The sequence below is a fragment of the Ranitomeya imitator genome, unplaced genomic scaffold (assembly GCF_032444005.1).
Source record: "Ranitomeya imitator isolate aRanImi1 unplaced genomic scaffold, aRanImi1.pri SCAFFOLD_128, whole genome shotgun sequence".
NCBI classification, from domain to species: Eukaryota; Metazoa; Chordata; class Amphibia; order Anura; family Dendrobatidae; genus Ranitomeya; species Ranitomeya imitator.
Genome location: NW_027194068.1, coordinates 178,010 through 201,137, shown reverse-complemented (window position 1 = coordinate 201,137; position 23,128 = coordinate 178,010). Strand labels below are relative to the sequence as shown.

Sequence of the window (23,128 nt, the reverse complement as noted above, 5' to 3'; positions counted from 1 at the left end):
TATTTTCAGCCATATAGACCCCTCAAACTGATGGTTTTGTAAATTTTGCTGTAAAAATGAGAAATCGCTGGTCAAATTTTAACCCTTATAACTTCCAAGCAAAAAAAAAATTTGGTTCCAAAATTGTGCTGATGTAAAGTAGACATGTGGGTAATGTTATTTATTAACTATTTTGTGTCACATAACTCTCTCGTTTAACAGAATAAAAATTCAAAATTTGAAAATTGCAAAATTTTCAAAATTGTAGCCAAATTTCCATTTTTTTCACGAATAAACGCAAAAATTATCGACCTAAATTTACCACTAACATGAAGCCCAATATGTCACAAAAAACAATCTCAGAACTGCTAGGATTCGTTGAAGCGTTCCTGAGTTATTACCTCATAAAGGGACAGTGGTCAGAATTATAAAAGACGGCCAGGTCATTAAGGTCAAAATAGGCTGGGTCATGAAGGGGTAAAGAAAGAAAAGAAATTGCCAAATAAGAAACCAACTTCAGCATCGGATTATCTCCAGTAATTGTAATTTTTCCATAAGATTTTCGGTATGTTTTTATATTGGTTCATCTTTTTTTCTACTCAGGGTCTTGCACTGAATAATCCTGTCCGTTAGTTCTTTTAATGTCAAATAATTTTACTGGTTCACCCACCAAGGATGGATAGAGAGAAGAAGAAGATGGAGGAGAGGATAATAAACCTCACCCTGGAGATAATCTTCCATCTTACTGGAGAGGTGAGAGGCTCTGGTGTCATCACATGACCTCATTATCTATGGGAATAACAGGATATGACCGGAGAGGTGAGAGGTTCTGATGTCATCGCATGACCTCATTATCTATGGGAATAACAGGATATGACCGGAGAGGAGAGAGGCTCTGATGTCATCACATGACCTCATTATCTATGGGAATAACGGGATATGACCGGAGAGGTGAGAGGCTCTGATGTCATCACATGACCTCATTATCTATGGGAATAACGGGATATAACCGGAGAGGTGAGAGGTTCTGATGTCATCACATGACCTCATTATCTATGGGAATAACGGGATATGACCGGAGAGATGAGAGGCTCTGATGTCATCACATGACCTCATTATCTATGGGAATAACGGGATATGACCGGAGAGGTGAGAGGCTCTGATGTCATCACATGACCTCATTATCTATGGGAATAACGGGATATGACCGGAGAGGTGAGAGGTTCTGATGTCATCACATGACCTCATTATCTATGGGAATAACGGGATATGACCGGAGAGGTGAGAGGCTCTGATGTCATCACATGACCTCATTATCTATGGGAATAACGGGATATGACCGGAGAGGTGAGAGGCTCTGATATCATCACATGAGCTCATTATCTACGGGAATAACGGGATATGACCGGAGAGGTGAGAGGCTCTGATATCATCACATGAGCTCATTATCTACGGGAATAACGGGATATGACCGGAGAGGTGAGAGGCTCTGATGTCATCACATGACCTCATTATCTATGGGAATAACGGGATATGACCGGAGAGGTGAGAGGCTCTGATATCATCACATGAGCTCATTATCTACGGGAATAACAGGGGATATGACCGGAGAGGTGAAAGGTTCTGATGTCATCACATGACCTCATTATCTATGGGAATAACAGGATATGACCGGAGAGGAGAGAGGTTCTGATGTCATCACATGACCTCATTATCTATGGGAATAACGGGATATGACCGGAGAGGTGAGAGGCTCTGATGTCATCACATTATTATTATTATTATACATTTTTATAGCGCCATTTATTCCATGGCGCTTTACATGTGAATACGGGGCAAATATAGACAAATACATTAAACATGAGCAGATAACAAGGCACACGAGTACATAAGGAGGGAGGACCCTGCCCGCGAGGGCTCACAGTCTGCAGGGGGTGGGTGAGGATACACTAGGAGAGGGAAGAGCTGGCTGTGCGGCTGTTCAGTAGGTTGAGGATCACTGCAGGCTGTAGGCTTGTCGGAAGAGATGAGTCTTCAGGTTCTTTTTGAAGGTTTCTATGGTAGGCGCAAGTCTGATGTGTTGGGGTAGAGAGTTCCAGAGTATGGGGGAAGCACGGGAGAAGTCTTGGATGCGGTTATGGGAAGAAGAGATGAGAGGGGAGTAGAGAAGGAGGTCTTGGGAGGATCGGAGGTCGCGTGTAGGTAGGTACCGGGAGACCATGTCACAGATGTATGGAGGAGACAGGTTGTGGATGGCTTTGTATGTCAGTGTGAGGGTTTTGAACTGGAGTCTCTGGGCGATAGGAAGCCAGTGAAGGGCTTGACACAGGGGAGAGGCTGGGGAATAGCGGGGGGACAGGTGGATTAGTCGGGCAGCAGAGTGTAGGATGGATTGGAGTGGTGCCAGAGTGCTAGAGGGGAGTCCAGAGAGTAGGAGGTTGCAGTAGTCGAGGCGGGAGATGATAAGGGCATGCACTAGCGTTTTTGCAGTGTTGCGGTCAAGGAAAGCACGGATCCGGGAAATATTTTTGAGTTTGAGACGACAGGAGGAGGCAAGGGCTTGGATATGTGGCTTGAAAGAGAGGGCAGAGTCGAGGATCACCCCGAGGCACCGGGCGTGTGGGACTGGGGATAGTGAGCAGCCATTGACATTGATGGATAGGTCTGGTGGAGGGGTAGAGTGAGATGGGGGAAAGATGATGAATTCTGTTTTGTCCATGTTCAGTTGTAGAAAGCGAGCAGAAAAGAAGGCTGAAATGGCAGACAGACAGTGCGGGATTTTGGTAAGCAAGGAGGAGAGGTCATGTCCGGAGAGGTAGATCTGCGTGTCGTCAGCGTAGAGATGGTACTGCATACCGTGGGATTCTATGAGCTGTCCCAGGCCGAAAGTGTAGATGGAGAAGAGTAGGGGTCCTAGAACAGAGCCTTGAGGAACACCGACTGACAAGGGGCGAAGTGAGGAGGTGGTGTGGGGGAGGGAGACACTGAATGTTCGGTCTGTCAGATATGACGAGATCCAGGAAAGGGCCAAGTCTGTGATGCCAAGGGATGAGAGGATTTGTAGCAAAAGGGAGTGGTCTACAGTGTCAAAGGCAGAAGACAAGTCCAGGAGAAGGAGGACAGAGTAGTGTCGCTTGCTCCTGGCAGTTAGTAGGTCATTGGTGACTTTAGTTAGGGCAGTTTCAGTTGAGTGATGGGAACGGAAGCCTGATTGTAACCGATCAAAGAGGGAGCAGGAGGAGAAGTGGGAGGACAGTTCAAGATGGACGTGTTGCTCCAGCAATTTGGAGGCATAAGGGAGAAGAGATATTGGGCGATAGCTAGACACAGAGGATGGGTCGAGGGAGGGCTTTTTGAGGATGGGTGTGATCTTGGCATGCTTGAAGGATGAGGGAAAGACACCTGTTGTGAGTGAGAGGTTGAAGAGGTGTGTTAGGGTTGGGATGAAGACCGTGGAAAGGTTAGGGATGAGGTGGGATGGGAGCGGGTCAAGCGTGCAGGTGGTGAGGTGTGATCTTGACAGGAGGGTGGAGAGCTGATCTTCTGTCATGGTGGAGAAGCTGGTTTTGGAGGAGCAGGGTTGAGCAGCTAAGAGGGGCAGTGGGAGCTGTGGGCCAAAGCTTTCTCTGATCGTGTCGATCTTCTGTTTAAAGAAAGAGGCGAAGTCATCAGCAGAAATGAGGGGGGAGGGAGGAGGTGCGGGGGGACGGAGTAGAGAATTGAAAGTGTTGAAAAGCTGTTTAGGGTTGTGGGACAGGGAGGATATGAGGGATGAGAAGTAAGTTTGTTTTGCGGCAGTGAGCGCAGACTTGAAGCTGGCGAGGGACTGCTTGTATGCAGTGAAGTGGTCGGCAGAGTGGGATCGCTTCCATCTCCGCTCAGCAATCCTGGAAGCCCGTCTCAATTCTTTGGTCAGGCTGGTCAGCCAGGGCTGCCTGTTAATTGTACGAGTTTTACTATGCATGAGTGGGGTGGCCGAATCGAGTGTTGTTGTTATTGTGGTGTTATAAAAAGTGGCAGCAGCATCTGTGTCATGAAGGGAGGCTATGTCTGTGAGAGGGAGAAGGGACTCAGAGAGTGATTGTAAGTTGAGATGTTTGAGATTTCTGCGAGGGTGAGTGAGTTTGTGGAGTGGGGGTTGCACACTAGGAGAGGAGAGGGACGAGAATGTCAGTAGGTTGTGGTCAGACAGGGGGAGGGGTGTGTTAGTGAGGTTAGTAAGGGAGCAGAGGCGGGTGAAGATGAGGTCCAGCGTGTGGCCATCTTTGTGAGTGGCCTCAGAGGACCATTGAGTGAGGCCAAAGGAGGCAGTCAGTGATAAAAGTTTAGAGGTAGCTGAGGTGAAAGTGTCAATGGGGACATTGAAATCACCCATGATGATAGTGGGGATGTCAACAGAGAGGAAATGAAGTAGCCAGGTGGTGAAGTGGTCGAGAAAGGTGGAGATGGCTAGTTCTGGGGGGCGGTAGATGACAGCCAGCTGGAGGTTGGAGGGGGAATAGATGCGGACAGAGTGCACCTCAAACGAGGGAAGAGTAGCGGAGGGTGGTAGCGGGATTGGAGTAAAGGAGCAGGTGTCGGACAGGAGCAAGCCAACTCCTCCACCGCGTTTGTTGCTGGGGCGAGGGGTGTGAGAGAGGTGGAATCCGCCATAGGAGAGCGCAGCTGGAGAGGCCGAGTCAGAGGGGGTGAGCCAGGTTTCAGTGAGGCCGAGGAAGGAGAGTTTGTTGGTGATGAAGAGGTCATGGATAAATGGCAGTTTGTTGCAGATGGAGCGTGCGTTCCATAGTGCTCCAAGTAGGGGGAGCGGGGGAGTGGGGGCTGGATGAATGGGTATGAGGTTGTCGTGGTTGGGAAAACGTGCGGAGGATCGTGGCAGGGGGTTAGAAACGAGTGTGGGGATGAATTGGGGAGGGCCGGGATATGTCACCAGCAATGAGGAGTAACAGACAGATCATTAGAAGGTGGGAGCAGGATAGGACATGATTGGCCGTGTGTGTCTGGATAAAAAGGATTGTATGTGGAGGAACAGTTCTGAGGGGAAGGTGAGATGGCTGGGGAGTATGGAGGAAGAAATGACTAGTTCCTTACTAGGAGGAGGGATTGCAGGAGATTGTAAGAAGGAAAGTAGTATGGGGGTGAAAGAGAAAAGAAACCGAAACATTGTAGTGGTTGGTGTTCTGTTACCTTCCAGTCAATTCCAGTCCAATTCAGTCTAATTCAGAATCATAATTAAAAAGATGTAATTTAAAAGATGATTTGCAGCAGACTGAGTCTATAGCAGACTCCTGCATGTGAATATATCCCCAGTTAAGGGCAATCAGGTGTGAATGAGGGGGTGGCTGGGTATGGGAGACCAGATGTAGAGAGTTAAGCAAAGGTCATAAAGTGAGGGAGGGGTAAGACTGACCACTCAAAGAGATGCCAGGATCACACAATGGGATACATGAAAACAGGTCATGGAAACAAGCTCATAGGTAAGAAAGCATACTAAAAGGATTATATGTGCTGCACCAAGACACTCAGGTCCAGGGGAAGCATAGAAAAGTCAGTGCAATATACAGAGACATTCAGAAGCCAGGGAGAGCTGGGTAAAGTCAGTGCATACCATGGAAAATCAATGCAGTATACAGAGATATTCTGGAGCCAGGGAGAGCTGGGTAAAGTCAGTGCATACCATGGAAAATCAATGCAGTATACAGAGATATTCTGGAGCCAGGGAGAGCTGGGTAAAGTCAGTGCATACCATGGAAAATCAATGCAGTATACAGAGATATTCTGGAGCCAGGGAGAGCTGGGTAAAGTCAGTGCATACCATGGAAAATCAATGCAGTATACAGAGATATTCTGGAGCCAGGGAGAGCTGGGTAAAGTCAGTGCATACCTGTGGGAAGAGGAGAACAGCTCGATTAGATGGTGCAGATGATGATAATATTGTAGTAGTGATGAGTAGCCAAATGCATTCTAGAATTCAGTCTAATTCAGAATCATAATTAAAAAGATGTAATTTAAAAGATGGAAGTTAAAAGATGATTTTCAGCAGACTGAGTCTATCACATGACCTCATTATCTACGGGAATAACAGGGGATATGACCGGAGAGGTGAGAGGTTCTGATGTCATCACATGACCTCATTATCTATGGGAATAACAGGATATGACCGGAGAGGAGAGAGGCTCTGATGTCATCACATGACCTCATTATTTATGGGAATAACAGGGGATATGACTGGAGAGGTGAGAGGCTCTGATGTCATCACATGACCTCATTATCTATGGGAATAACAGGGGATGTGACCGGAGAGGTGAGAGGTTCTGATGTCATCACATGATCTCATTATCTATGGGAATAACAGGATATGACCGGAGAGGAGAGAGGCTCTGATGTCATCACATGACCTCATTATCTATGGGAATAACAGGGGATATGACCGGAGAGGTGATGGACTCTGGAGATGTCTGTAGTGATATTATTAATGTCTCCACACTCAGGATTACATAGTAGTGAAGATCTCTAGTGATCGCTGTCAGGCCCCTGTGTCTGAAGGACGGGGAGGAACCCTGAGCCCAATCCTGGAGCCTCCACCTCACTCCCAGATACATGAGGAGATCAATGACCAGAAGATCCTAGAACTCGCCAACAAGATGATTGAGCTGCTGACTGGAGAGGTGACGCTGCTGGGAATGCTGGGACATTATACAGGACAGCACTGGAGGATTCTGGGTGATGACGGTATCATTGTGTGTCAGGTTCCTATAAGGTGTCAGGACGTCACCGTCTATTTCTCCATGGAGGAATGGGAGTATCTAGAAGGACCCAAGGATCGGTACCAGGAGGTGATGATGGAGGAGCACCGGCCCCGCACATCACCAGGTAATAGTCAGGACTAAATACACACGGCCTATAATTCTCTGTATGTAATAACGATGTCAGTCCCGTCTGTGTCTCCTCAGTTCTCTCCAGTAAAAGGACAACCCCAGGGACTTCTCCGATCATCGGGGACTTTTACAATATTTGTTTTGCAGATTTTGGATCCGGAAAAAGATCTGAACAATATTAATGGTCCAAAGAGAAATGTGTGGGGCAATCAGCGGTGTAAAGAGGAGACCCCTAATATGAGGGGCAATCAGCGGTGTGAAGAGGAGACCCCTAATGTGAGGGGCGATCAGCGGTGTAAAGAGGAGACCCCTAATATGAGGGGCGATCAGCGGTGTGAAGAGGAGACCCCTAATGTGAGGGGCGATCAGCGGTGTAAAGAGGAGACCCCTAATGTGAGGGGCGATCAGCGGTGTAAAGAGGAGACCCCTAATGTGAGGGGCGATCAGCGGTGTAAAGAGGAGACCCCTAATGTGAGGGGCGATCAGCGGTGTAAAGAGGAGACCCCTAATGTGAGGGGCGATCAGCGGTGTAAAGAGGAGACCCCTAATGTGAGGGACGATCAGCGGTGTAAAGAGGAGACCCCTAATATGAGGGGTGATCAGCGGTGTAAAGAGGAGACCCCTAATGTGAGGGACGATCAGCGGTGTAAAGAGGAGACCCCTAATGTGAGGGGCGATCAGCGGTGTAAAGAGGAGACCCCTAATGTGAGGGGCGATCAGCGGTGTAAAGAGGAGACCCCTAATGTGAGGGGCGATCAGCGGTGTAAAGAGGAGACCCCTAATGTGAGGGGCGATCAGCGGTGTAAAGAGGAGACCCCTAATGTGAGGGGCGATCAGCGGTGTAAAGAGGAGACCCCTAATGTGAGGGACGATCAGCGGTGTAAAGAGGAGACCCCTAATATGAGGGACGATCAGCGGTGTAAAGAGGAGACCCCTAATATGAGGGACGATCAGCGGTGTAAAGAGGAGACCCCTAATATGAGGGACGATCAGCGGTGTAAAGAGGAGAACCCTAATATGAGGGGCGATCAGCGGTGTAAAGAGGAGACCCCTAATGTGAGGGACGATCAGCGGTGTAAAGAGGAGACCCCTAATGTGAGGGACGATCAGCGGTGTAAAGAGGAGACCCCTAATGTGAGGGGCGATCAGCGGTGTAAAGAGGAGACCCCTAATGTGAGGGGCGATCAGCGGTGTAAAGAGGAGACCCCTAATGTGAGGGGCGATCAGCGGTGTAAAGAGGAGACCCCTAATGTGAGGGACGATCAGCGGTGTAAAGAGGAGACCCCTAATGTGAGGGGCGATCAGCGGTGTAAAGAGGAGACCCCTAATATGAGGGACGATCAGCGGTGTAAAGAGGAGACCCCTTATATGAGGGGCGATCAGTGGTGTAAAGAGGAGACCCCTAATATGAGGGGCGATCAGCGGTGTAAAGAGGAGACCCCTAATGTGAGGGGCGGTCAGCGGTGTAAAGACGAGACCCCTACAGATCACCGCCCAGGTGAGTGGTGACCGCGGGATAAAAAGAGAAGTCGGATATTCTTCTCCGTCGCCAGCTCTTTAGTGTTTGTGTTCTGTTAATTTTTAGTTATATATTCAGACAAAATACAAATTAAATATGGTTGCAAAATACAGCCAGAATGTGGATGTGAAAGATACAAGAACTGTTTAACCCCTTAGTGACAGAGCCAATTTGGTACTTAATGACCGGGCCAATTTTTGCAATTCTGACCACTGTCACTTTATGAGGTTATAACTCTGGAACGCTTCAATGGATCCCGCTGATTCTGAGATTGTTTTTTCGTGACATATTGTACTTCATGTTAGTGGTAACATGTCTTCGATATTACTTGCGATTATTTATGAAAAAAACGGAAATATGGCGAACATTTTTAAAATTTTGCAATTTTCAAACTTTGTATTTTTATGCCCTTAAATCAGAGAGATATGTCACGAAAAATAGTTAATAAATAACATTTCCCACATGTCTACTTTACATCAGCACAATTTTGGAAACAAAATTTTTTTTTGTTAGGGAGTTATAAGGGTTAAAAGTTGACCAGCAATTTCTCATTTTTACAACACCATTTTTTTGTTAGGGACCACATCTCATTTGAAGTCATTTTGAGGGGTCTATATGATAGAAAATAATGAAGTGTGGCACCATTCTAAAAACTACACCCCTCAAGGTTCTCAAAACGACATTCAAGAAGTTTATTAACCCTTTACGTGCTTCACAGGAACTGAAACAATGTGGAAGGAAAAAATGAACATTTAACTTTTTTTTGCAAACATCTTAATTCAGAACCATTTTTTTTATTTTCACAAGTGTAAAAACAGAAATGTAACCATAAATTTTGTTATGCAATTTCTCCTGAATACGCCAATACCCCATATGTGGGAGTAAACCACTTTTTGGGCGCACCGCAGAACTTAGAAGTGAAGGAGCGCCGTTTGACTTTTTCAATGCAGAATTGGCTGGAATTGAGATTGGACGCCATGTTGCGTTTGCAGAGCCCCATGATGTGCCTAAACAGTGGAAACCCCCCACAAGTGACACCATTTTGGAAACTAGACCCCTTAAGGAACTTATCTAGATGTGTGGTGAGCACTTTGAACCCCCAAGTGATTCACAGAAGTTTATAACGTAGAGCCGTGAAAATAAAAAATCGCTTTTGTTTACACAAAAATGATCTTTTCGCCCACAAATTCTTATTTTCACAAGGGTAACAGGAGAAATTAGACCACAAAAGTTGTTGTGCGATTTCTCGATACCCCATATGTGAGGGTAAACCACTGTTTGGGCGCACCGCAGAGCTTGGAAGTGAAGGAGCGCCGTTTTACTTTTTCAATGTAGAATTGGCTGGAATTGAGATTGGACGCCATGTCGCGTTTGGAGAGCCCCTGATGTGCCTAAACAGTAGAAACCCCCCACAAGTGACCCCATTTTGGAAACTAGACCCCTTAAGGAACTTATCTAGATGTGTGGTGAGCACTTTGAACCCCCATGTGCTTCACAGAAGTTTATAATGTAGAGCCGTGAAAAAAAAAAAATCGCATTTTTTCTACAAAAATGATCTTTTTGCCCACAAATTTTTATTTTCACAAGGGTAACAGGAGAAATTAGACCAGAAAAGTTGTTGTGCAATTTCTCCTGAGTACGCTGATACCCAATATGTGGGGGTAAACCACTGTTTGGGCGCACCGCAGAGCTTGGAAGAGAAGGAGTGCCGTTTTACTTTTTCAATGTAGAATTGGCTGGAATTGAGATTGGACGCCATGTCGCGTTTGGAGAGCCCCTGATGTGCCTAAACAGTAGAAATCCCCCACAAGTGACCCCATTTTGGAAACTAGACCCCCCATGGAACTTATATAGATGTGTGGTGAGAACTTTGAATGCCCAAGTGCTTCACAGAAGTTTATAATGCAGAGTCATAAAAAAAATATATATATATATTTTTCCACAAAAAGGATTTTGTAGCCCCCAAGTTTTTATTTTCACAAGGGTAACAAGAGAAATTGGACCCCAGAAGTTGTTATCCAATGTATCCCGAGTATGCTGATGCCAAATATGTGGGGGTAACCCACTGTTTGGGCGCACGGCAGAGCTTAGAAGGGAGGGAGCACCATTTGACTTTTTGAGCGCAAAATTGGCTGTCGTGTTTGGAGACCCCCTGATGTACCTAAACAGTGGAAACCCCCCAATTCTAGCTCCAACCCAACTCCAACACACCCCTAACCCTAATCCCAACCCGATCCATAATCCTAATCACTAACCCTAACGATAATCCCAACCCTTACCCCAAAACAACCCTAATGTCAACCCTAACCATAACCCTAATCAAAACCCTAAATCCAACACACCCCTAATCCTAATCTCAACACTAACCTCAAACCTAACCCTAATCCCAATACACCCCTAATCACAACCCTAACCTTAACCCTAATCCCAAACCTAACCCTAATCCCAAGCGTAACCCTAATGCCAACCCTAACCCTAATACCAACCCTAATCCAAACCCTAACCCTAATCCCAACTCTAACCCTAACTTTAGCCCCAACCCTAACCCTAAAGCTACTTTCACACTTGCGTCGTTTGGCATCCGTCGCAATCCGTCATTTTGGACAAGAAACAGATCCTGCAAATGTGCCCGCAGGATGTGTTTTTTGCCCATAGACTTGTATTGCCGACGGATCGTGACGGATGGCCACACGTCGCGTCCGTAGTGCACTGGATCAGTGTTTTGGCGGACCGTCAGCACAAAAAAACATTCATTGTAACGTTTTTTTGTATGTCGCATCCGCCATTTCTGACCACACATGCGTGGCCGTAACTCCGCCCCCTCCTCCCCAGGACATAGATTGGGCAGCGGATGCGTTGAAAAACTACATCCGCTGCCCACGTTGTGCACAATTTTCACAACGTGCGTCGGTATGTCGAGCCGATGCATTGCGACGGCCCCGTACCGACGTGTGAAAGAAGCCTAACCCTAAATTTAGCGCCAACCCTAACTCTAAATTTAGCCCCAACCCTAACCCTAAATTTAGCCCTAACCCTAGCCTTAACCCTACCCCTAACCCTAGCCCTACCCCTAACCCTACCCCTAACCCTAATTTTAGCCCCAACTGCTCTTCTCCTGCCGGCCGGCAGATGGAGACAGATGGCGGGCGCACTGCACATGCGCCCGCCATTTTCTTTTGCCCAGAAGATGCCGGCGGCCAGGAGGAGCAGCAGGAGGATCCAGGGACACAGGTGAGTATGGCAGGGTCCCCGAATCCCCCTATTTCTCTGTCCTCTGATGTGCGATCACATCAGAGGACAGAGAATTACACTTAGCTTTTTTTTTTTTTTTTTTTGCGGTCGCCGGTAAACAGTTAATTACCGGCGATTGCAAAACAGGGGTCGCTAAAACCGACCCCCGATCATGCTCTTTGGGGTCTCGGCTACCCCCGGAGCCGAGACCCCAAAGATTCTCGCGGGGCCGGCGGGCGCACTGCGCATGCGCCCATTTTCAAGATGGCGGCGCCCACCGGGAGCCACGAGGAGCATCGGGAGAGATAGGTAAGTATTGGGGGGCTACCTGGGACCCCTTTTCTCTATCCTCCGATGTGCGATCACATCGTAGGATAGAGAAATTAAAAAGAGATCGCGTTTTCTTTTGCGATCGCCGGTAAACGGTTAATTACCGGCGATCGCAAATGCGGGGTGGGTTAAAAACCCCCCGAATCATGTTCTCTGGGGTCTCGGCTACCCCCGGCAGCTGAGACCCCGGAGAAAATCCGACTCTGGGGGGCGCTATTTACTTTTTCCACAGCACCGTTAATTAACGGCGCTGTGGTTTAAGTACCCTTAGCGGCCGCCGTTAAAAGGCGTATCGGCGGTCGCTAAGGGGTTAATGTCTGCTGTTGTTTTATAGCAGCATTTATCTGGGATTGAAAGAGAAATAAGAACTGTATGTAGGGGTGAAAAAACTATGGAAACAGTTGCACATTTTTCAAGAACGCCTCTTTTCCTAAAATCTGAAAGCTCCTGAGAAAAGTTGTCCAAACGATAGTGAATACATTTTGAAGTATAGACTGCTCTAATGAGCGTTAGTGGGGCCTCCTACACATGAAAAACTTACGGAAACCAAATCTTTCTGTGGAAATGGCCAAACATTTTCTATTTGGAATATTCTTTTTATGTAGGGTAAGGTAGATAATGTACCGAGAAAGGCAGTCACAGCTTGCCGAGTACATTGTTGCAAATTTGTATGCTCCTTTTTGCATTTTATTCCAGCATGAGTTTTATTAAGATAAGCGAATACGATGTCAATTTTAGATAAGAAAAGCCATTTGTTCTTTGTACATTACAATTCCACTCTTCCTCCATGCATTGTAAAGCCTCATAGTTGTCGGATAAATGATCATCTGGTCGACAGCTTCTTCTACCGAACTCAGCATACACCGAAGTGCACTAACAGCTCCTAAAGGACATCATAAATTATATGCAGGCTTGGACTGGCTCCTCCGGTGGGCCCACGTGCACGAATGGGTCACCACCCTCTTATATAAGCAGCACTTGACACTTTATAATTGAATCATTATGTACGGACACAGGCAGCATCTTATTAATTGAACAATCTACCCAGTTCATTGTTATACAAATTTGTGATTAAGGATAATGTCACATTTGCACGTAGTTGAAAAGTGGGGTTCTGGAGATGGTTCTTCGTGGGCCAGACACTGATTATGTGTCATATACAGTGCCGTACATTGTAATGTGTGTCCTGAAGCCAAGTCCAGATATGATAAATCCAGTACATACTGTATATCCACAATAACAGAATCCATGAGCCCTGTATGGGCCTTTGTAGCATTCTAGATCCTATAAAGACGTACGTTTCACCCTCTACTGGTACTAGAAGTACTTCACCATCTTATTAAATGGTGCAGGTTTTTTCCTTGCTGGCAGTGCAAGGGTCAATCTGTCAGCTCTTTAATGTTTGCCACTCCCCTCTACTATACATGATCACCTTTGGAATTGTCAGTGCTAGCTCTCACTGCCTGGTTTGGAGTTGGAGGTGTAGTTCTTGTTTGGAGATTTGTTATTGTTGCTCAGTTTTTTTTGTGTGCACATCCTCATCCTCTCCTACTTGGTTTCTCCTTCCTTTTACTCCCGTGTGTTCCACTCTGTTGTTTAATGAGTGTATTTTATAAGATTCTTATTTTCATTTATCTCTGTCCGTCTTCCCTTGTTTGTCTGGTTAGTGTTCTCCTACACACTTTGGCTTCTCACCTTCCTGGGTGGGGGAGGGAACAGATAAGGGTTGATATAGGAGCACAGCAAAGCACGTGAACCAGGTGTCTCATTCTTCAAAAGTAATCCAAGGAAACAGGGATAGTCTAGAGCTCCCCTATTTTTAGGGACCTGGTTAGCGCCCACAGTCACAAGGTATTTCGTGATATTAACACTGGCCCATAACTTTTTTGATCCATCATGGATCCGGCGGCTGCTCTGACAGGTTAAGTGCAGCCACTCAGCTTGGCAGACTTGCGCCCAGTTGTTTGGCAACCCCTAACACTTCAGGCTTAGGGCTCTCAGGCAACCCTTAGTTGAGCCCAAGATCACATTGCCAGATAGGTTCTCTAGGAGTTGGGATGTTTGTTGTTTTCAGGGAAACCTGTAAACTTTATTTTATATTACATAATCACTACTCAGGTACCGAGGAGCAATGGGTGGGGATCGCCTGGGCATTTTGTATTCCGTGTGACTCTGTCTCTTCAGACGGTTGAGGATTTTTTTTCAGGCTCTGGGTCATATATACGATGACCCCGACCTTGTTTCTCTGGCCGAATCTAAACTGTGAGCTTCCGCAGGGAGACCGGACAGTGGAGGTGTATTGCTCCGAGTCTCGTAGGTGGTCCAGTTCTGTCAAGGGCTTTCTGTGAGGGTAAAGGATGAAGGCGGCCATGTCTCTGGCTATCCAGGTGGACTGCCGTCTTCAGCAGAGACATAAACAGACACCCCAATTTTCGAGGGATCCGGGGTCAAGGGAACCTAGGGCTTACTCAACCAAAGAACCAATGCATTTGGCGGGAATGGCTTGTTTATTTGTCCCACTGCAGTTTGGCATACAGGGGAAGTGTGTTTTGTTGGTGAGAAGGATCGTTTTGTGGGTACTTGTCCTTCCATACATAACCGCAAACAGCCACGAGAAAAGTAAGGAGCCCGGGTTGTGGGTAAGTTAACAACCCAGGTGTATATATTTCCTCTGTGGTAAGGTCACAATTTTTTTACCAGCCAAGATCCATTTTGGTAAAATTAAAGTGGTTATTTAAGCCTTTCTAGACAGTGAGGCAGTGTTTTATCAGATTAATGCCAGGTTCGTCCAGGACAAGGGTCTCAAGACACATAAACTGTCTAGTCTATGCCCACAATTGCCATTGACTCTGTACCCTTGAGCCAGGGGTATTTTACTCAGGTCATTCGAATGATACATCTGCTGATAGGGGCAATGCACTCAGAATTAATCAAGTGTTATGTGCTAGATAGTTTGCCCTCTCCTGTGGCATTTGAACTACCTTGGCGTATGCTGAACAATGCTGTAGTGGACTGACAGACTCGGGAGGTGGTAAAGTGGAGCGAGTATTGTCAAGGACACTGGTTGGGCACCCGGTTAGCCAGGGTGGATACCCGGTCTCTGCCGGAATACCTGTCTGACTTCGGGGATGTGTTTTCAGAACAGGGGTGTCAAGACCTCCTTCCTCATAGTCCTTATGATTGTGCTATTAATCTTATTGATGGGGCCATTATCTAATATTCAATGGGGCTATTATATAATTTTTCTGTTCCAGAGAGGCAGGCCATAAAGGTCTACACCATGTTCCAAATTATTATGCAAATTGGATTTAAGTGTCATAAAGATTTAATTGTTTTGTTTTTCAAAGAAACTCGTGGATGGTATTGTGTCTCAGGGCTCAATGGCTCACTGAAATCAATCTTAAACACATGTGATAATTAGTTTTCCAGGTGATTCTAATTAAAGGAAAACTACTTAAAAATGATGTTCCACATTATCAAGCAGGCCACAGGTTTCAAGCAATATGAGAAATAAAAAGGATTTCTCTACTGCTGAAAAGCGTTAAATAGTGCAATGCCTTGGTCAAGGGATGAAAACATTAGATATTTCACGAAAACAGAGTGATAATTAGGGTTGAGTGAAAAGGATCGGACAAATTGAAAAATCTCCAACTTTCGGCAAAGTCGGGTTTCATGAAACCCGACCCAATCCTAATGTGGGATCGGCCACGAGGTCGGCGATCAGCGCGCCAAAGTCGTGTTTCGTATGACGTTTTCAGCACAATTTCTCAGCCAATGAAGGAGGATGCAGAGTGTGGGCAGCGTGATGACATAGGTCCTGGTCCCCACCATCTTAGAGAAGGGCATTGCAGTGATTGGCTTGCTTTCTGCGGCGACGCAGGGGCTATAAAGGGGCATGCACGCCGACCGCCATCTTACTTCTGCCGATCTTAGCATAGGGAGAGGTTGCTGCAGCTGCATCAGAAGAAGGGATATAGTTAGGGAGGGAAGATTAACCCCGAAACTGCTTGTGCTGTAGCGATTTCCACTGTCCAACACCACCTTTTCTTTGCAGGGACAGTGGAGTTTATATTTTTGTGCATCAGCTCTGTAGCTTATTAGGCTGCCTTATAAGGCTCCCTGATAGCTGCATTGCTGTTTGTACGCCGCTGTGCAAACCAACTGCTTTTTGAAAAGCAAAAATCCTGTTGCTCCTTTCTGCACAGTTATCTTGTTTATTTGACCACTCCACACTTTTGTGTGCAGCAGTCCTTTTTATTGCTGGCTGCCAAACTTGTCCTGAGCTCATTGTAGGGAGATTGAAATTGTACTACAGTCCTTGTATTTTTTGATATATCTTCCAGCCACGTTCTGCCACTAACATTGTGTAGTGAAATACACTGGGCCTGAGTTTGGGTGTATTCTCCTCCCCAAAAAAGGGAGATTTAAATTGGCACTAAGTGGATCTACGTCAGTTCTGTTTGTCGTATATCTTCCAGCCACGTTCTGCCACTTACATTGTGTAGTGAAATACACTGGGCCTGAGTTTAGGTGCAGTCTCCCCCCAAAAAAAGGGAGATTTAAATTCTCAACAAGTTTATATACACCTACCTTGTTTTATAGTACCATATAACGGTTGTTATTTTGGTTACATTTTCCCAAAAATGAGGAAGTCTGGTGGAAGAGGCCGTGGGCGGTCGTTGCCAGCTGGTAATGATGGTGGTAGTGGAAAAAGCAAAATAGCACATAAGGCTCGAGGTGTTGAGCCAGCGTCATCGTCTGGCTACACAAGGCCTCAAAGGCTCCCTTATCTGGGAGTAGGAAAACCGCTTTTAAAGCCGGAACAGCAGGAAAAAGTTTTGGCTTTCCTTGCTGACTCAGCCTCTAGCTCTTGACCCTGGTAATGTCAAGCAGTTGGGGTAGATAAACAGCACAAACCTTCCCTTTTAATAACCCCCCCCCATAACCCATGCCCTCTTACCCCTAAATAAAGACTCAAACTACATATTCTTTTGGAATAATGTCGGCCACTGCAGCCTTTTTATTTAAATACAAACAAACATAATAAATTATAACATCCAATAACTTTAAACTAGGAGGGGTCCTTGGAGCTCCCATGGATCTGGTGATCAAACACACAGCACAACGTGAACGTTACCAAAACCAAATTACTCCCAGCCGATACCGCCTGGCTCAGGAGCACCAAAACCCCAGCGGGTTCCCTGTTCACGTTACAATTCCCGGGGAACCGACCACCCCCGCCGGAACCCCCCAAGTCACCAGATCCAAAACCAGTTTTAACACAAAATAACGGGGAGCCATAAGCCAATGAATCCCCCCAACCCAATTTCCATCAACTCCAAGGACTCCCCCCAGCCACCACAACGAGGGACTTTGAAACCTTAAAGACCTGAGACCCCACCACTCCGAAACGCTATGGCCTTCTCCACACCTTCCTGCAGCCCAAGTGCCCAAAAATCAATCCCAACGGCATTCAGAAGCACACCGTCTGCCAGCCAGAACGCCCCGTCACCTTTTTCCAACTCAAAATGCCTTACGGCTACTCCACCATTCCTGGCCACAAACGCGGACACCGCTCTGTTGACCTTGATCCTGGCCTTATTAAGTTTTTCCAAGGACCGCATATTCCTCCACCGTTTTCGCGGTACAATCTCCGACCAGACCACCGATATCCCCGGATATAACCGCCACAACCGCAACAAGTCCTGCTTGATGTCCTTAATTAGTTCTCTAAATGGGCGCATACCCAAATCATTACCTCCCACGTGTAGCACCAAAATCTACGGTGACCTGTCCAAAACTACCGCAGCATTGATCTCCTTCAGCACCCTGTTCCAGGACAAACCTCTAAAACCAATCCACCGGACCACTGCTACCGACCGATCGAAACCGAGTTGTCTACCCTTCGACCGTACGTCAGCGCGCCGGGCTCCCCAATGCACATAGGAATGGCCGAAAATCCACACCAAAAACGGTAAGGAACCTAAAAATACAAACACAAAGTTCAATCCACCACCTAAAGACCGCGATTTATCAAAACGAACCTTTCCAGGACGAAAACACACACCCCCACTTAACACCTAACATAACTGCGATATCTATTCGACTTCCATCTCCCAATACGCTTGATAGCCTCCGCATCCAAACCTCCCGCAGCCGCATCCGTAGCTGCCCCAATCCGAAAGGAATGAGGAGTAAAACGCGAATCATCCAACCCCAATACATCAAGCGCTCTCTTGAAAATCATCTGAAACTGATATCTTGACAAAGCAGAACCGTCCTCATGACAAAGTAAAGATCCCTCCCTGCGAGGCCCTAGCCCCCAAAAACTTTTCAAACAACTAACTGGGCACATCAGTGAACCAACTACCGCACCCAACTCAATTTTTCTACCGCGCCCCATCTGATCCGTCTTGGATCGACGCAACCAGAACTCCACACGCCCTTCAGACAAGAGAACATCCCTTGCCAAAACTCCCCCAGCTGTATACTTATTAGGAGACACCAGTTCACTAATTCTCATTGCACCAAAATATGCCAACGAGAAAGCCAAACTGAAAAGACGTTGTTCAAACAGTGACCCACAACAGTCCCCCAAAATCTCACCCAATCGCTCCAACATCGCAAAAGACACGGGACGCCGGGAATCCAACCTACCATATTGTCTCCGGAAACCTTTTACGGCTTGCCTCACCAGGAAAGCTTTAGACAAATCACACTGCCCCCTCAATTTGAAACCAAACGCCAAAGCCGCCAGCAAGCGTGATACCTTCGCCCACGACCAACCCTCATCCAAACCACGGCTAATCCAGGACAACAAAATCCCCACCTGATCATCAGCATTACCTCCACCCGGGCAGGATGCCAAGACCCCTTCCCAAGAAGACCAAGCCATCTGATAAGCCTCCCATGTTTTGGGAGCCAACGACGACCTTATCAGATCTTCAGCATCCCCGATGCCACGAGCCAAAGGTCCGCTGGGCAATCCAAACCGATGGTTTCTGCCTCCGGAGCCAAAGACCGGAAACGCTCGAACTGGAAACGAGAAAGAGAATCAACTAACGACCAACCACTAGATTGGGCACGGGGAATCACCTCACGGAGTCATTTCCATGTGGTGGTTGCAATATTTGCCCCTACATGGTTGCAGCTGATAATGTTACCCTCCCAATGTTTCCAGGCACTTTAAACCTTATTCAAACTGTCGCTCGAGGAATCTACTATATTGTCTAATTCTGTCTGTTTGTAATGGAAATCCCGCGTCCCTGATTGGTCGCGCCAGCCGCACACGATCAATCAGCGACAGGCGCAGTCATAGTGTGTCAGTCACAGTGTGATGTAGTTCAGTCACGTTTACTGGACAAGTTCCATCAGTCACAGTGCCATGCAGTTCACTCACGTTTACTGAACAAGTTCTGTAAGTCAAAGTGCCACATAGTTCACTCACGTTTACTGAACAAGTTCTGTCAGTCACAGTGCAATGCAGTTCAGTCACGTTTACTGAACAAGTCCTGTCTGTCACAGTGCCACATAGTTCAGTCACGTTTACTGAACAAGTTCTGTAAGTCACAGTGCCACATAGTTCACTCACGTTTACTGAACAAGTTCTGCCAGTCACAGTGCCACATAGTTCAGTCACGTTTACTGAACAAGTTCTGTCAGTCACAGTGCCACGCAGTTCAGTCACGTTTACTGAACAAGTTCTGTTAGTCACAGTGCCATGCAGTTCAGTCACGTTTACTGAACAAGTCCTGTCTGTCACAGTGCCACATAGTTCACTCACGTTTACTGAACAAGTTCTGCCAGTCACAGTGCCACATAGTTCAGTCACGTTTACTGAACAAGTTCTGTAAGTCACAGTGCCACCCAGTTCAGTCACGTTTACTGAACAAGTTCTGTCAGTCACAGTGCCACGTAGTTCAGTCACGTTTACTGAACAAGTTCTGTCAGTCACAGTGCCACGTAGTTCAGTCACGTTTACTGAACAAGTTCTGTCAGTCAGAGTGCCACGCAGTTCAGTCACGTTTACTGAACAAGTTCTGTCAGTCACAGTGCCATGCAGTTCAGTCACGTTTACTGAATAAGTTCTGTCAGTCACAGTGCCACGTGGTTCAGTCACGTTTACTGAACAAGTTCTGTCAGTCACAGTGCCACGCAGTTCAGTCACGTTTACTGAAGAAGTTCTGTCAGTCACAGTGCCATGCAGTTCACTCACGTTTACTGAACAAGTTCTGTGAGTCACAGAGCCACGTAGTTCAGTCACGTTTACTGAACAAGTCCTGTCTGTCACAGTGCCACGCAGTTCAGTCACGTTTACTGAACAAGTTCTGTCAGTCACAGTGCCACATAGTTTAGTCACGTTTACTGAACAAGTTCTGTCCACATATTTTAGAATACCCGATGCGTTAGGATCAGGCCACCATCTAGTGTGATATATATTCTTATCTGTCAATGCCCAAAGATATACAGTATGTGGGACAAAGTAGCCAAGAAATCAAACGCAGAATTCAGCAGCACATTTCCAATATAGAACACCATGGGAGTAGACATCACAAAATACGTGTAATGATGGTGGACCAGGTTATTGGCAACATTCGGGGTGGGAATCCAACTAAGGACCTCCTTCGCCGGGAGTCCCGTTGGATTTTCAATTTAAAGAGCATGTCCCCTGGAGGTCTAAAGGAGGAATTCTCGTTTTCTGGGTTCTATGGTTAAAATACACACCATAATTATATGTCTTTTTGTTTAGTTATATGGCTCATCTCTATTCTATTTCTATTTTTTTTAGATATACCCTGGACCAGTAGACATTGGTATTCGTTGTTCTGTGATGGAAGCACATTCACTTTCCCTGGAGAGGATTTACATCTTACTCTCACCTTGGTGCTTGCTTGGAGTATTATGGCTATTTTCATCAGAGAATTAGGCTGGGTTCACATTGCGTTATGGGCGCCCGTTATACGGACTACGTTACACCGCGGCATAAACACGGTGTAACGTAGTCCGTTAAGGCCGCCATTAATTCCTATGTGGGATGCATCGCACAATGGGCGTGCGCTAGGGATGTGCCGTCATTGAGTGACGGACCCTGAGACGCGGGCTGCAGCGTTTCCTAGTCCGTCACTGCTAGCGCAGATAGAGCTAGCAGATGCTCTATCTGCGCTAGCGTGCTGCCATACCGGCACTTGCATCAGCAGCCCGTTAACGTATGTGTTGAACGGGCTGCTGTAAACGCAATGTGAACCCGGCCTTATTTTCTAGTCATCAGATCTCTTTCCTGAAGCGTCTATTCACAGTACCATATCTTCATTTATGTTTTTTTGAGTTTTCCTTTATTCTAATTGTTCAGCTGGGTCCGACACTTATCTAACAAGTGTTTGTTTCCTATATTCTGGATCATTAATCGTGGATGATTGGCAGTTCAGTACGACTTGAGACTTATGTATATGTACCATGTATTGTCATGGGCCAGCCTCCTCGATTTGTTTCAGATTTTTTTCCCTGCATTTTGACCTTTTTCATCTATTTATAAAGTCATGTTTAGTCTCGGGCAGTTTGTTGAAGGAGACTTTCGGGTTTCTTTTTTGTATTTTTGTATTTTGCCTAATGGTTCAATAAAGATTCAGTATGCATTATACAGTGTGATAGTTATTAAATATTCTCATGTGGTTCTGTGTTATCTTACTCTATTACATCATCTATCTCTTTATTATTATTTTATTATTATTTTTTTATATTTATTTTCATTAACTTTATTATATACAGTACAGACCAAAAGTTTGGACACACCTTATCATTTAAAGATTTTTCTGTATTTTCTTGACTCTGAAAACTGTAAATTCACACTGAAGGCATCAAAGCTATGAATTAACACATGTGGAATTATATACTTAACAAAAAAGTGTGAAACAACTGAAATGATGTCTTAATTCTAGGTTCTTCAAAGTAGCCACCTTTTGCTTTGATGACTGCTTTGCACACACTTGGCATTCTCTTGATGAGCTTCAAGAGGTAGTCACCGGGAATGGTCTTCCAACAATCTTGAAGGAGTTCCCAGAGAAGCTTAGCACTTGTTGGCCCTTTTGCCTTCACTCTGCGGTCCAGCTCACTCCAAACCACTGTAGAGGCCAGGTCATCTGGCGTAGCACCCTATCACTCTCCTTCTTGGTCAAATAGCCCTTACACATCCTGGAGGTGTGTTTGGGGTCATTGTCCTGTTGAAAAATAAATGATGGTCCATCTAAACGCAAACCGGATGGAATAGCATGCTGCTGCAAGATGCTGTGGTAGCCATGCTGGTTCAGTATGCCTTCAATTTTAAATAAATCCCCAACAGTGTCACCAGCAAAGCACCCCCCACACCATCACACGTCCTCCTTCACGGTGGGAACCAGGCATGTAGAGTCCATCCGTTCACCTCTTCTGCGTCGCACAAAGACACGGTGGTTGGAACCAAAGATCTCAAATTTGGACTCATCAGACCAAAGCACATATTTCCACTGGTCTAATGTCCATTCCTTGTGTTCTTTAGCCCAAACAAGTCTCTTCTGCTTGTTGCCTGTCCTTAGCAGTGGTTTCCTAGCAGCTATTTTACCATGAAGGCCTGCTGCACAAAGTCTCCTCTTAACAGTTGTTGTAGAGATGTGTCTGCTGCTAGAACTCTGTGGTGTTGACCTGGTCTCTAATCTGAGCTGCTTTTAATCTGCGATTTCTGAGGCTGGTGACTCAGATAAACTTATTCTCAGAAGCAGAGGTGACTCTTGGTCTTCCTTTCCTGGGGCGGTCCTCATGTGAGACAGTTTCTTTGTAGTGCATGATGGTTTTTGCAACTGCACTTGGGGACACTTTCAAAGTTTTCCCAATTTTTCGGACTGACTGACCTTCATTTCTTAAAGTAATGATGGCCACTTGTTTTTCTTTACTTAGCTGCTTTTTTCTTGCCATAATACAAATTCTAACAGTCTATTCAGTAGGACTATCAGCTGTGTATCCACCAGACTTCTGCTCAACCCAATTGATGGTCCCAACCCCATTTATAAGGCAAGAAATCCCACTTATTAAACCTGACAGGGCACACCTGTGAAGTGAAAATCATTCCCGGTGACTACCTCTAGAAGCTCATCAAGACAATGTCAAGAATGTGCAAAGCAGTCATCAAAGCAAAAGGTGGCTACTTTGAAGAACCTAGAAT

At 46.2% G+C, this 23,128-nt stretch overlaps 2 protein-coding genes across 3 annotated transcripts in view; one reads left to right on the top strand and one right to left on the bottom strand.

The window, feature by feature from the left end:
- Window positions 1-592: 592 nt before the first annotated feature.
- On the top strand, window positions 593-21,572 carry LOC138654641 (gastrula zinc finger protein XlCGF66.1-like). Of its 2 annotated transcripts, XM_069743490.1 has the most exons (4): window positions 593-732; window positions 6,471-6,647; window positions 6,729-6,852; window positions 20,726-21,572. In XM_069743490.1, exons 1-4 carry the CDS (start codon window positions 655-657, stop codon window positions 20,932-20,934), a joined length of 588 nt encoding a protein of 195 aa, XP_069599591.1. In that variant the 5' UTR covers window positions 593-654; the 3' UTR covers window positions 20,935-21,572. The 2 variants fall into 2 exon arrangements, with proteins under 2 accessions (XP_069599591.1, XP_069599590.1); XM_069743489.1 differs by having other exon boundaries at window positions 6,471-6,852.
- The window catches only part of LOC138654640 (polyadenylate-binding protein 1-like), a 29,978-nt gene continuing 25,807 nt past the window's right edge, over window positions 18,958-23,128 (bottom strand). Inside the window, exon 11 of the mRNA XM_069743484.1 lies at window positions 18,958-18,972. The gene's annotated coding sequence lies outside the window, so the exon portion shown is untranslated. The remainder of the gene's footprint in view (window positions 18,973-23,128) is intronic.

Bases quoted from the DNA above. Each gene is read 5' to 3' on its own strand.
- LOC138654641 (XM_069743489.1), top strand. From the start codon at position 655: ATGGATAGAGAGAAGAAGAAGATGGAGGAGAGGATAATAAACCTCACC. The intron at 733-6,470 runs GTGAGAGGCTCT...CTCCACACTCAG, and splicing joins TCTTCCATCTTACTGGAGAG to GATTACATAGTAGTGAAGAT. The intron at 6,853-20,725 runs GTAATAGTCAGG...TATTTTTTTTAG, and splicing joins CCGGCCCCGCACATCACCAG to ATATACCCTGGACCAGTAGA.